Source organism: Naumovozyma castellii, chromosome 1 (assembly GCF_000237345.1).
Source record: "Naumovozyma castellii chromosome 1, complete genome".
In the NCBI taxonomy this organism is placed as follows: domain Eukaryota; kingdom Fungi; phylum Ascomycota; class Saccharomycetes; order Saccharomycetales; family Saccharomycetaceae; genus Naumovozyma; species Naumovozyma castellii.
The window spans coordinates 2,103,227-2,115,254 of NC_016491.1; the positions used below are offsets into that span (position 1 = coordinate 2,103,227).

At 36.9% G+C, this 12,028-nt stretch overlaps 6 protein-coding genes and 1 non-coding gene across 7 annotated transcripts; 4 read left to right on the forward strand and 3 right to left on the reverse strand.

Annotated features, from left to right (window-relative positions):
- The first annotated feature begins 331 nt into the window (after window positions 1-331).
- On the forward strand, window positions 332-403 carry NCAS0Atrna3Q. Its single transcript has one exon. It is a non-coding gene; the product is annotated as a tRNA-Gln (tRNA).
- Window positions 404-840: 437 nt separating this feature from the next.
- ARO3 (3-deoxy-7-phosphoheptulonate synthase ARO3) lies at window positions 841-1,959 on the forward strand (the record flags this gene model as incomplete). Its single annotated transcript, XM_003673947.1, has 1 exon — window positions 841-1,959. One exon carries the CDS (start codon window positions 841-843, stop codon window positions 1,957-1,959), a length of 1,119 nt encoding a protein of 372 aa, XP_003673995.1.
- A 186-nt stretch (window positions 1,960-2,145) lies between these two features.
- On the reverse strand, window positions 2,146-2,823 carry NCAS0A10570 (uncharacterized protein; the record flags this gene model as incomplete). Its single annotated transcript, XM_003673948.1, has 1 exon — window positions 2,146-2,823. One exon carries the CDS (start codon window positions 2,821-2,823, stop codon window positions 2,146-2,148), a length of 678 nt encoding a protein of 225 aa, XP_003673996.1.
- A 302-nt stretch (window positions 2,824-3,125) lies between these two features.
- On the reverse strand, window positions 3,126-4,697 carry EHD3 (mitochondrial 37S ribosomal protein mS47; the record flags this gene model as incomplete). Its single annotated transcript, XM_003673949.1, has 1 exon — window positions 3,126-4,697. One exon carries the CDS (start codon window positions 4,695-4,697, stop codon window positions 3,126-3,128), a length of 1,572 nt encoding a protein of 523 aa, XP_003673997.1.
- A 218-nt stretch (window positions 4,698-4,915) lies between these two features.
- AKL1 (serine/threonine protein kinase AKL1) lies at window positions 4,916-8,203 on the reverse strand (the record flags this gene model as incomplete). The annotated part of the gene is made up of 1 exon (XM_003673950.1): window positions 4,916-8,203. One exon carries the CDS (start codon window positions 8,201-8,203, stop codon window positions 4,916-4,918), a length of 3,288 nt encoding a protein of 1,095 aa, XP_003673998.1.
- A 724-nt stretch (window positions 8,204-8,927) lies between these two features.
- On the forward strand, window positions 8,928-10,793 carry KRS1 (lysine--tRNA ligase KRS1; the record flags this gene model as incomplete). Its single annotated transcript, XM_003673951.1, has 1 exon — window positions 8,928-10,793. The coding sequence occupies one exon, from the start codon at window positions 8,928-8,930 to the stop codon at window positions 10,791-10,793; it is 1,866 nt and encodes a 621-aa protein (XP_003673999.1).
- A 62-nt stretch (window positions 10,794-10,855) lies between these two features.
- On the forward strand, window positions 10,856-11,758 carry NCAS0A10610 (uncharacterized protein; the record flags this gene model as incomplete). The annotated part of the gene is made up of 1 exon (XM_003673952.1): window positions 10,856-11,758. The coding sequence occupies one exon, from the start codon at window positions 10,856-10,858 to the stop codon at window positions 11,756-11,758; it is 903 nt and encodes a 300-aa protein (XP_003674000.1).
- Window positions 11,759-12,028: the final 270 nt, after the last annotated feature.

The following is a 12,028-nucleotide window of genomic DNA, read 5'->3' on the forward strand; positions in this document are numbered from 1 at the left end:
AAGCACTAACTAATAGTTCTTGAAAAACGCCTATATACTATTAAAAAATATTCCCCTCATGCGTGAAGCTCCAACTGGTAATTAGAAATTAAATTGGGACACATTTATAGTCATCTAGTTATATTTCGTTTTAACAAGATCTTAGATTGGCGAAATAATAACAACACAAGATAGTAGAGATACAGACTAATGAAATATACAATCCATCGGGGTGCTAACAATCCAAATTTTTTTTTTTGATTGTTCAGGAAGAATTTTCTTTTAATAAATACGAAGACAGTTTACTTGAGTAGTTTTTAATTGTCACTATTATTTAAACCCATCAAGTCCTGGTCCTATAGTGTAGTGGTTATCACTTTCGGTTTTGATCCGGACAACCCCGGTTCGAATCCGGGTAGGACCTCTCTTTTTGCCTCAACTTGCAGTACTACAGTTGCCAATTTGTCTCTTGCTGATTTGAAGCAGTTTACACAATTAAATTACTAATCCAAAAATGTATTGACGGTTAAGCTCAGAAAAATTATTCATGTCATTTTTTTGAGGATGTTTGGGTGGAAATCTTCAGTGAAAAATTTATGAAAAATCAGTCAGACCGTTTGCCTTAAATCTCATTTATCGCCCTATATTCTATTGTATTATATTAGTCACACGAAATATCCTTTCGTAGTGAGTCAATTGAATTACTTCTTCTCTCATTCATTTGTATCTATATAAGCCTAGTAGTTATTTCTTTTCTTTTTAATCCATTCACAATTGAATTAATTGAATTAATTGAATTAGTAATAAATCAATCAATCGAAAAAGGAGATTGCAAACAAACATACTACAGACAAAACAACAATGTTTATTAAGAACGACCATGCCGGTGACAGAACTCGTCTAGAAGACTGGAGAATTAAGGGTTACGATCCATTAACCCCACCTGATCTTCTTCAACATGAATATCCTATTTCTGAAAGGGGTCATAAGATTATTGTAGATGCAAGAGAAGCTGTCTGTGATATATTGAATGGTAAAGATGATCGTTTAGTTATTGTCATTGGTCCATGCTCTATTCATGATCCAAAAGCTGCTTACGAATATGCCGACAGATTAGCTAAAATTGCCGCCACTCTTTCAAAGGATCTTTTAATTATTATGAGAGCTTACTTGGAAAAGCCAAGAACTACTGTAGGGTGGAAGGGATTAATTAATGATCCAGATATTGATAACTCTTTCCAAATAAATAAGGGTTTGAGAATATCTAGGGAAATGTTTACAAAACTAGTAGAAAAATTACCAATTGCTGGGGAAATGTTGGATACTATTTCCCCACAATTCCTAAGTGATTGTTTCTCTCTAGGTGCCATTGGTGCAAGAACTACCGAATCCCAGCTACATAGGGAGTTGGCCTCTGGATTATCTTTCCCAATTGGGTTTAAAAATGGTACTGATGGTGGTTTACAAGTTTCCATTGATGCTATGAGAGCTGCTGCTCATGAACATTACTTTTTATCTGTTACCAAGCCAGGTGTCACAGCCATTGTTGGTACTGAAGGTAACAAGGATACCTTTGTAATTTTAAGAGGTGGTAAGCATGGTACTAATTTCGATGCTGAAAGTGTTCAAATTACAAAAAAAGAACTAAAGAAAACCAACTTAATTGACGCTAATGATACTCAACGGAGAATTATGATCGATTGTTCTCATGGCAACAGTAATAAGGACTATAGAAATCAACCAAAAGTCGCCCAGAGTATTTATGATCAACTAACTGCCGGTGAAAATGCCATCTGTGGTGTTATGATCGAATCCAACTTAGTAGAAGGAAGACAAGATGTTCCACCAGAAGGTGGCCGTGCCGGTCTAAAATACGGTTGTTCTATTACTGATGCTTGTATTGGTTGGGAAAGTACTGAAGATGTCCTAAAACAGCTTGCTGAAGGTGTTAGAAACAGAAGAGCCGCTTTAAGTAAATAAATTAATAAATGCATTGTTTGTAATTAATTAAGAATTAATTAAAAATCACGATAGCTTTCAAATGACCCTTCAGCTTATATAATATAAATAGAGGTATAATGCTAGAACTTCTTCACTACGAATAAATGACCTGAACAATATAAAATGCAAAATAGGACTATTTGTCGATTTAAAATACATCGGTTATTACGTTGATGCTTTGGCCTCTCTTTCTAATTGATTAAGTCTCTTCCGTAGTTCGTCATTTTCTTTCCTAACTAGGTTTAACTCAATGTTTTTGGATTTGGAGACTTCAAAATTCAATAACTTCGACATTTCTTGATTTTCTTTCGTTAATGTTTCTAATTGAGTAACCATCTTTTGAGAAATCATCTCGACATCTAGTTGACCATATGATTTCATAGGATTGGCCGGGTCTAAAGCCAGAGCTGTCAACATACTTTCGTATTTGAATCGTATATCCTTAATTTCTCTTTCTTTATCTTGTAATAATGAGTTCAGTCTTGTAAATAATAGTTCATGATTTGTTACATTCAGAAGCTCATGGGAGTTAGGATCGTCAACACTCTTCTGTTGTTCTTGTACTCGCTCTTTTAATATGCTTTTCAAATGATCCATCTCGATCTGCAAGGATGATAGCTGAGTCTCTTTTATAGATAAGACATCATTTTTACTTCCTCGAGCGTTCGAATTGAAGGATATATCTCCAAGAATGGCATCTGGATTAACTTGGTTATGCTGATATTGGTACATGTTCATTGGTACATTTTTGTTGAAATTTGAAATTCCTGTTGTTTGGGAGGAAGGTATAGTCTGGAACGCTCCACTTTGCTGTTGATTGTTTTGAAAGAAATGGGTATTCATAATGCAAGTCTTCTTGGGTAATCTGCTGTTCTCTAGTACACGTAAACACGATGGACTTGTAATGGAGAGAGTAGGACTTAGTGTTGATGTTGAGAAACTGACAGAGATCAGTTTCGCGACGTGATTTGATTTCAATGAAGCATTGGCTACTACATAGTAAATTAGTTGAAAGGTCCAAAGAAACCGTGCAAAAGAGAGAAATAATTAAACCATAGTGTTAAACAATATAGACCTACAAGAGCTAGCTAAATAACTTTTAAAATATATACATGTATGCGTCTACGGTCCAGTAATTGAAAACACTAATCGTTCCATATCAAGGCTCCATTTACAGGATCCATATTGCATTTCCTCTCACATATTATGTTGCAAATTAGGGCAACGTCACTTTTATCCTTAGTCAACTTATTCGTTCTCGTGAAATGTTTTAGGACTTCATTCTTAGTAATAAAAGCGGAAGTGGCACCATCCTGATGGCCACTAACTCTCCTCAAATATTGCTTAATAGATTGCTCAGAGGGGAGCTGATACTTCGAATGATAGGGGTACTGATCCCAAGTTATGTTAGAGAAATTCTCCCAAAGAGACACAGGTGTGGAAAGTTTAGGACTAACCATTGCCCTTAATAAATTTGGTGAAATGACACTATTGTGTTTCCAGGGATAAGGAGTTTTTTGTTTGTCAACAAGTTTATGTTTTGTAGCTTCTGAAAATTCTGAGACTCCTTCTTCGTTAACACACATATTTGAGGCTGTGAATAAATCTCTTCTCAGTGCTGAATTTATATCGTCTCTTGAATTCTCTTTTAGAACTTTAAGGGCAATTTGCATAGATGTCATTGATTTGGTGGCTAGTTTATTCTTGATCTCTGTGCAAAAACTTATACCAGCTTCGCTCTTCGCATACTGATCCAAACTTCTTAAGATTTCTTCAATTGAAGTATGTCTAGTAATATCAAAACAGGATTCAATCACATCTAATTGATCAGTTGTAAACTTGAATTTATAATCCATGGGTAAATTTGTGCTGAATTCATTTATCGTACCATTAACCATATCGAAAAAGATGGCGCTAGACTTTGCAGGATCAGCAGTAATATGTTTCGTAGGAGTAAGTTCACCCAAACGAACTTCCAAACTTTGTAGGTTCTCAGAATTCACATAATGAGACGCCAACCCCAACATATATGCATCCTCCCCATTAAGAACTTCACCAGTCAAACATAAATATAAGGCCATTTGAGAATGGTTATTTGCCATGGTGACCAATCTTGGGAGAGCAAAAGTGGTACCAACGTCAGGGAAGAATCCGATATCCATTTCCGGCATTGCCCATTTGGTATTTTCAGTAGCGATACGGAACGGTGTATGAACTGAGAGTCCCACACCACCACCCATGGTAATCCCGTTCATGTACGTGACAATTGGTTTAGGGTATGTTGCCATCTGCAAATTAAGGGAATATTCTGCCTCGAAAAACTCAATTGCCTTCTTGTGATTACCATTCAAGTTCTGAACTGCCACAGTCGCAACATCACCGCCTGCACAGAGAGATCTCCCCTTATCAGAAGACTTTACAATAATTAAATTTGTAGCATCACTCTTGGAATATTCATTAAGGATTTGGAACATGGATTGACACATTTCGAAGTTTAATGCATTGAGTTTTGCAGGTCTGTTTAATGTGACCACACGAGCGGTATCTTGCATGCTAAACAGAACTGGAGCTGCCTCCTTCATGACTATAGATGAACTCATTAGGGATCTCTTAAAATTCTTGAGCAGGAGTTTGTTAGTGGTTGTTCGTCTAATCATGTTGTAACTGGGAAGGTGTAATGACTGCCCCTGAATGTCTCTCTTATATAGGTTTACCATGTCAGAAACTAATATCGAATGCCTCGAATTTTCATATTTATTGGGGAAATGCTAACTTAATCTCCGAAATGCGGCAAAGGACAATACCGTGCTCAACGACTAACAGATGTCAAACAATCAATAGAGTGTCAACATAAAGGACCATTATAGTTGGTAGGTATGTTCTTACAATGTTATTTATCGTATAGTATTTATATATTTGTCGCTGTCGTTCAACTTCATTTCTTGTCTCCTCTAAACATCGAGAAAATCGATCTTCTCTTCCCATTGTCGCTATTCAACAAAGCCTCACGACGAACTCTTTCCAAGTCCAACGACTGTCGAGCCTTAGCAAAGGACTTCTTCATCTCGTTTGTATTGGTAGTACTTATGGGAATACTGCTGTTGCTATTGTTTTTGGTCGAGTGTTTGTAGCTTTCTAAATCTTGTTTACCTCTGATGTTACCCCTACTGGAAGACCTATTGGCACCCTTGCTGTTTAAATTAGAACTACTATCAAAATGTGTGTGTTGGTGATGACGTGGTTGTTGACGTTGCCTCTTTTCATTCTCAGTTAAAGTCAACTCGCTATCATCTTCATTGACACTCTCATCCTCACGGATACTAGAAATATGATGTACAGAGGTAGAACTATTCGATTTATCCTTTCTGAGGTCAGGTGAAAAATTTATTTCTTGGTACCTTAAATCCAAAGATCGTCTCCCTGTGATATTCTCCAATCGATTCTCATCCTTTTGCTTTAAATTTTCTCTCTTGGGAACATTCAAAGGAGTTTCTCTTTCTTCAATACTTCTTCTGGCAACCATCTCTGCTAAATTATCGTCTTCCTGTCCTCCCTTCTTATGTTTCATATCTTCCAAATCTAAATTTATGCTCTCAGTGGATGCAACGCTACTCTCTACGCCCCCAGTGCTAAAAGACTCCATAACTTCCGCATTCGACATATCACTTAAATTCAACGTTACTTGCCTCTTTGGATTATTCAAACTAAGACTTCTTCTTGCCATTCTACTAGTATCATCCTCAAGTCGTAAAGGCGAAGTGGATTCACGAGGTTTTCTTCCCGGAAGATCTCTAGGTGGAGATAAATCAATCAGTAGTTGTTCTTCCTTCTCCTTCGATGGATGAGGTGGTACCTTTGGTGGGTTTTGTGATTGAGGTCTTGGAGGTAGCGTGGTGCCAGATTTTGTTTGTGGATGTGGCGGAACAACTGGTGGTATATCATCAGTATCAACCATAATAAATCCCTGGTTTGTTCTCTGTTTTAAAGAAGGCAATGTCTGTTGTTGCTGCTGCTGTTGGACTAAAGAAATAGGTTGCTGGTTTTGGGATAACTGTCCGTTAGAATAAGTGGAGGGGATATTCTGGAAGTTCATGGGATTCTTGGATGATGAAACTCCAACATTTATCCTTTGATTAATTTGCTGTGGCTGCTGAAATTGCTGCTGCTGCTGCTGTTGTTGAGCTTGTTGATTAGTTGGTTCACCAGGTTTCTGGTAATACGGTTGTTGTGCTGGCTGTCGAGGTTGTTCTGTGTTCAAGTTGGTATACATATTAGCTTCAGTTTGTTGTACTTGTTGGCGAGATCCATTATTATCAACAAAATATGTACCAACATTTTCATTAGCGGATTGGAATGCATGTGTCATCTTTGGGAACGGATTGTTAGATTTGTGTTGCTTGGCCATACCAGGTAGATCAGATTTAGCAGTATATTCGGTAGGTAAATTTTCAGCATTGGTTACATGACTATTGCTTCCGACAGATCTTCCATCTGTGGAGACTGAGCCAAGACTCTTTTGTCGTTGAACCATACCTGTTGTATTCAAATGATAACGATCTGTGTTTAGTTGTTGTTGTTGCTGCTGTTCGGGTATATTTTGTTGTTGTATCATATTTGGTAGTTGCTTTGGTTGTTGTTGCTGCTGCTGCTGTTGGTTTTGATTTTGCACAGGAATTTGTTGTGGTTGATGGACCTGTTGTTGTTGTTGTTGTTGCTTTAATTCATTATCCAAATAATAATCCAATTCACCTACAGTGGGGAAGTATTGTTCTGTATTTTCAATTGGTTTCCCTGGGCTCTTTTCATTAACATTCTCCTTTTTTTCAAAATTACTTGGTGTAGCTATATCTCTTGAAGTATCTGCAGTGTTGGAAGTATGTCTTGAGAGGGCATCATTAGAAGTAAAAGATTTTCTATTTTCATTAAGATAATCTCCCGCTGTAGGGATATTACGTGGTTCATATTGTTGTTCCTGTTTGGCAAAATTACTTTCAGGGATTTCTGCGGAATAGCCAGGTAATGGGGTTGGCACTTTGAGTTCGAATGGTACTTTCGAGGCGATATCAAAGGATGTCACGAATAAATCATTCAATAAGTTAATATCAGCTTGAGGTAGTTTCCCATTTGTCTTGAACTTCTTTTCTTGTAGTAAATAAAGTTGATATTGAACGCTTTGTACTTTATTTTGGAAATGAGTGTATTTTTCGAAATCGTATGGTCCTTCTGCATATTGATCTTCAATGGGTACTTTCATACCTGATATGGAGCAAATGTTATGTAATACTTGATAAATGTTTGGCCTCAAGTTTGGATTTTCTGCCAACATGATTATGATTAAATTAATTAATTTTGAAGAATAATTATTTTTTGGGAATTCATATTTGGAATGTAGGATTGCGAATTGACCTGTTAATTCAAAGGGGGTGGTGAAAAATAACAATTTATACAAGAAGATCCCCAGGGCCCAAATATCAGATTTTTCATCAATAGGTAAGCATCTATAAAGATCAATCATTTCAGGGGATCTATATTGTGGGGTAGTATGCACATATATGTTTTGAGTCAATACGGCAATGTCCTGATGAGTTGTCACCATTGGGAATTTTGTTGAAGTAGAGCCAAAATCACATAATTTGAAATTATTTTGAGCATCCACTAGGACATTTTCAATCTTAATATCACGATGTAATAGTGGAGTGGGCAAATAATGCATTTGTGATACCGCGTATGTGACATCATACATAATCTTCAAGATTTCCTTTTCCGTTAACTTTGTTGCCAGTCTTTGATTCATGTAATCTAACAATGATTTATTGGGACATAATTCCATCAACAGAAGAACTTCAAATCCTGGGAACCCATTATGACGACGAGATGCATTTGAATCATAATATTGTACGATATTTGGTGCGCCTTGCAATTGTTTCATAACTTCCACTTCATTTCTCATTTCATTCAATCCATTTTCATCCTGTACAAGAACTCTTTTCAAACAGGCAACGTCCCCCATTTGTAATTTGGGTTTCATTCTATTATTTTCGAATTCATTTAAGAATTCAATGAATTTGACAGCGTATATCTGAGCAAACCCACCTTCTGCAATATATTTTATAATTTCCACCTTATGTGCACCCACTGCGACTTGCGTACCCGGAGTGTATCGCTCATTGTTAGGTTTGACAGTAGTGTTGTTGACGGACACTGGTCCACTCGTAGTCGACATGATGTGTTCAGTTAGCTCTTGGTATTAATTTCTAGGGATGGGGTAGTTGATTCCGCGGACCTCTCTATCGGTTAGTCTATCTAGAGCAGGGAAGTTGACGGGTTGGTACCTGTTGGTTTCCTAGCTGAATGAGTGCGATTGAAATAGCTAGTTGTTCACGTCGTGACTTGTTGAGGGTTGCTGTGTGTCAACAGTTCCATTGTGAGTTGAAATCGTGAAAAGGAGGTCGGGTTAGCTGAAAGTTTTGTTAGCGGGCCGTGGAAACCAAATTCAAATTCAAAATCGCATCATGTGTGTTTCATTCACTTGCTCTCATCTCTTCCAGTTGGGTTGAGGTTAGACGAGAAGAAGAGAAGGTGTGTGGAACAACGTGTGCGTATATGCATGGTGCATGCTTGTTATGCAATGATGTCTACTGTTTGGATGGTTAACGGCCCTGTGAATTCAGGGGATCTGCACTCCCCTTCCCGTTGTGTACTCCAGAACTCCAGCTAACGGGTAAAAATGGAATGCATCCTCTTTTAATTTAGCTGGAATGAAACACACACCCTTCACTTCTTCCAGAACAGAAGGACAAGTGTATCTATATTAACAGGGGATGGTCATAATATATCTGGGCGGTTATTTTAATATTTTTGGGTGCCGTTACCCTGCCAGAAGAAAAAGAAAATTGTGTGGGTGTTGCCAAATCAAATGAAAAAATTTTATAATCTTCGATGTTCAAATGAAATTTTATAAACGATATCATGGCAATGATTACTTTTTGATCTGGATTATTTATTATAAACTCATTCAACAAAGCAAGCAACCAATCATGTCCCAAGAAGAAGCCGTCCAAAAGGTCGCCGAAAATGTTGCCAATTTGCATCTAGATGAGGCCACCGGTGAAATGGTCTCCAAGTCCGAGTTGAAGAAACGTATCAAGCAAAGACAAGTGGAAGCCAAGAAGGCCGCTAAGAAGGCTGCTGCTCAACCAAAACCAGAATCCAAGAAGAAGAAGAACACAGACTTGTTCGCCGATTTGGATCCATCTCAATACTTCGAGGCTAGATCTCGTCAAATTCAAGAATTGAGAAAGACTCAATCTCCAAATCCATACCCACACAAATTCAAAGTCTCCATCTCTAACCCTGAATTCTTAAAGAAATACGCTTATTTGCAAAGGGGTGAAACTTTACCAAATGAAAAAGTCGCCATTGCTGGTAGAATTCATGCCAAGAGAGAATCTGGTTCTAAATTGAAATTTTACGTCTTACATGGTGATGGTGTTGAAGTTCAATTGATGTCTCAATTGCAAGATTATAACAACGAAGCTGACTACGAAAAGGATCACGATCTATTGAAGAGAGGTGATATTGTTGGTGTCGAAGGTTACGTTGGTAGAACTCAACCAAAGAAGGGTGGTGAAGGTGAAATTTCTGTCTTTGTTTCCCGTATTGAATTATTAACTCCATGTTTACATATGTTACCAGCTGATCATTTCGGTTTCAAAGATCAAGAAACAAGATATAGAAAACGTTATTTGGATTTGATTATGAACAAGGATGCTAGAGGTCGTTTCATTAAACGTTCTCAAATTATTCGTTTCATTAGAAGATTCTTGGATCAAAGAGAATTTATTGAAGTGGAAACTCCAATGATGAACGTCATTGCTGGTGGTGCCACCGCTAAACCATTTGTCACTCATCATAATGATTTAGATATGGATATGTACATGAGAATTGCACCAGAATTATTCTTAAAGGAATTAGTCGTTGGTGGTATGGATCGTGTTTATGAAATTGGTAGACAATTTAGAAATGAAGGTATTGATATGACTCATAACCCAGAATTTACCACTTGTGAATTTTATCAAGCTTATGCCGATGTTTATGATTTAATGGACATGACTGAATTAATGTTCTCTGAAATGGTTAAGGAAATTACAGGTTCTTATATCATTAAATATCACCCAGATCCAAACAATCCAGAAAAGGAAATGGAATTGAATTTCACCAGACCTTGGAAGAGAATGAATATGATTGAAGAATTAGAAAAAAGATTTAATGTTACATTCCCAGCTGGTGACCAATTACACACCGCCGAAACTGGTGAATTCTTGAAGAAGGTTCTTGCTGATAATAAGATGGAATGTCCTCCACCTTTGACTAATGCTCGTATGTTAGACAAGCTTGTTGGTGAATTAGAAGACGTTTGTATTAATCCAACTTTCATCTTTGGTCACCCACAAATGATGTCTCCATTGGCCAAATATTCTAGAGATACTCCAGGTTTATGTGAACGTTTCGAAGTCTTCGTCGCCACAAAGGAAATCTGTAACGCATACACTGAATTGAACGATCCATTTGATCAAAGAGCTCGTTTTGAAGAACAAGCTAGACAAAAGGACCAAGGTGATGACGAAGCTCAATTAGTCGATGAAACCTTCTGTAATGCCCTAGAATATGGGTTACCTCCAACTGGTGGTTGGGGTTGTGGTATCGATAGATTGGCCATGTTCTTGACTGACTCTAACACTATTAGAGAAGTCTTGCTATTCCCAACTTTGAAACCTGATGTCCTAAGAGAAGAAGTTGAAGAAAAGAATTAATAATTTAAAAATAACATGATATAGTATAATATACGTTTAATTCCCTGTGTACTCTTATAAATATGAATGCAACTATAAAACTAACAGAAGTTATTTTTAAAAAGGTCGTTGTCAGAATTCATTTTGAGATTTTCATAAATAGGCAGCCCGTTGCAATGTCATTTAAACTTAAGGTTAGATCAAACATCCTACAAGCAACCCTCAAAACCTCGATAAAAAACATGGGTAAAAAGATGCCGAATGAAGAAGTACACACTCCACTTAATATGGAAGAGCATGTTGTTCTACCCCGTGATATTTTCCACTCCCAAATAACTTACCTTATATATCAATTGTTCAATTCAATGGCGGTTCGTTGGGTGTTGGTTATAAATGCCATTCTAATTACAGGTTCGGCCATCTCCATTCACAAGAAGAATGAAGATGCTATAGCGATTTTTTTATTGCTTGCAATCCTGTTCTTTATAGGTTCATTCTCCTTTGTGATAGTTAGAATTGTCATTGATCAATCCTTAGATGATGCACATATAAAGATGAAGTTGTACTCAGAAGTGCTTAAATATAAACCAAATATCAATTTGAAATCATGGAACATCATTACTTTTCATATGAATGAATATCTCTATCAAAATGGATATTTCAGAAATCCTTTCTGTCTTTACGATAGTTCGAAGTGCTACAATTGGTTTTTAGAATTAACTAACAATGGAACTATTGACGGTTCTGGAACTGCTTCAAATGACTCTATGCCTGAACCAACAGACCTTATCGATGCTGCTAATGATGAAACAGCTCCAAACGAAAATTCAACTGCTAATGTACAAGCTAAGAAGGGTTCGAGTCATAGTACTGAAAATGCCTTAATAAAATACAAGAATGCAGCCATTGATGCTTACAATATATCTATGAATGAATATTGGCAAACTGAATTTCCAGAGCTTGAAGGTAACTCATCCATGGTATAACTGACACACAGCTACGTATTGTCAGATATATATTTTCACTTTAACGTTGCAATTTGCTGGTACCCTTAACAACGTTGTCTAAACTTTCTTAAACCGAAATTAAAATTAAGCTTGACGCTTTATCAAGAATGATCATTTCTGGAGAAAAATATTGCAAGTTTTAAAGACATGTTGAATTGTTTTATAATCAATTACACATCGAGATGCATCATACGGCTCAGAAGAAATGTTTATGACGGGCTATGGGAATTTACATACAACAAATAGCCC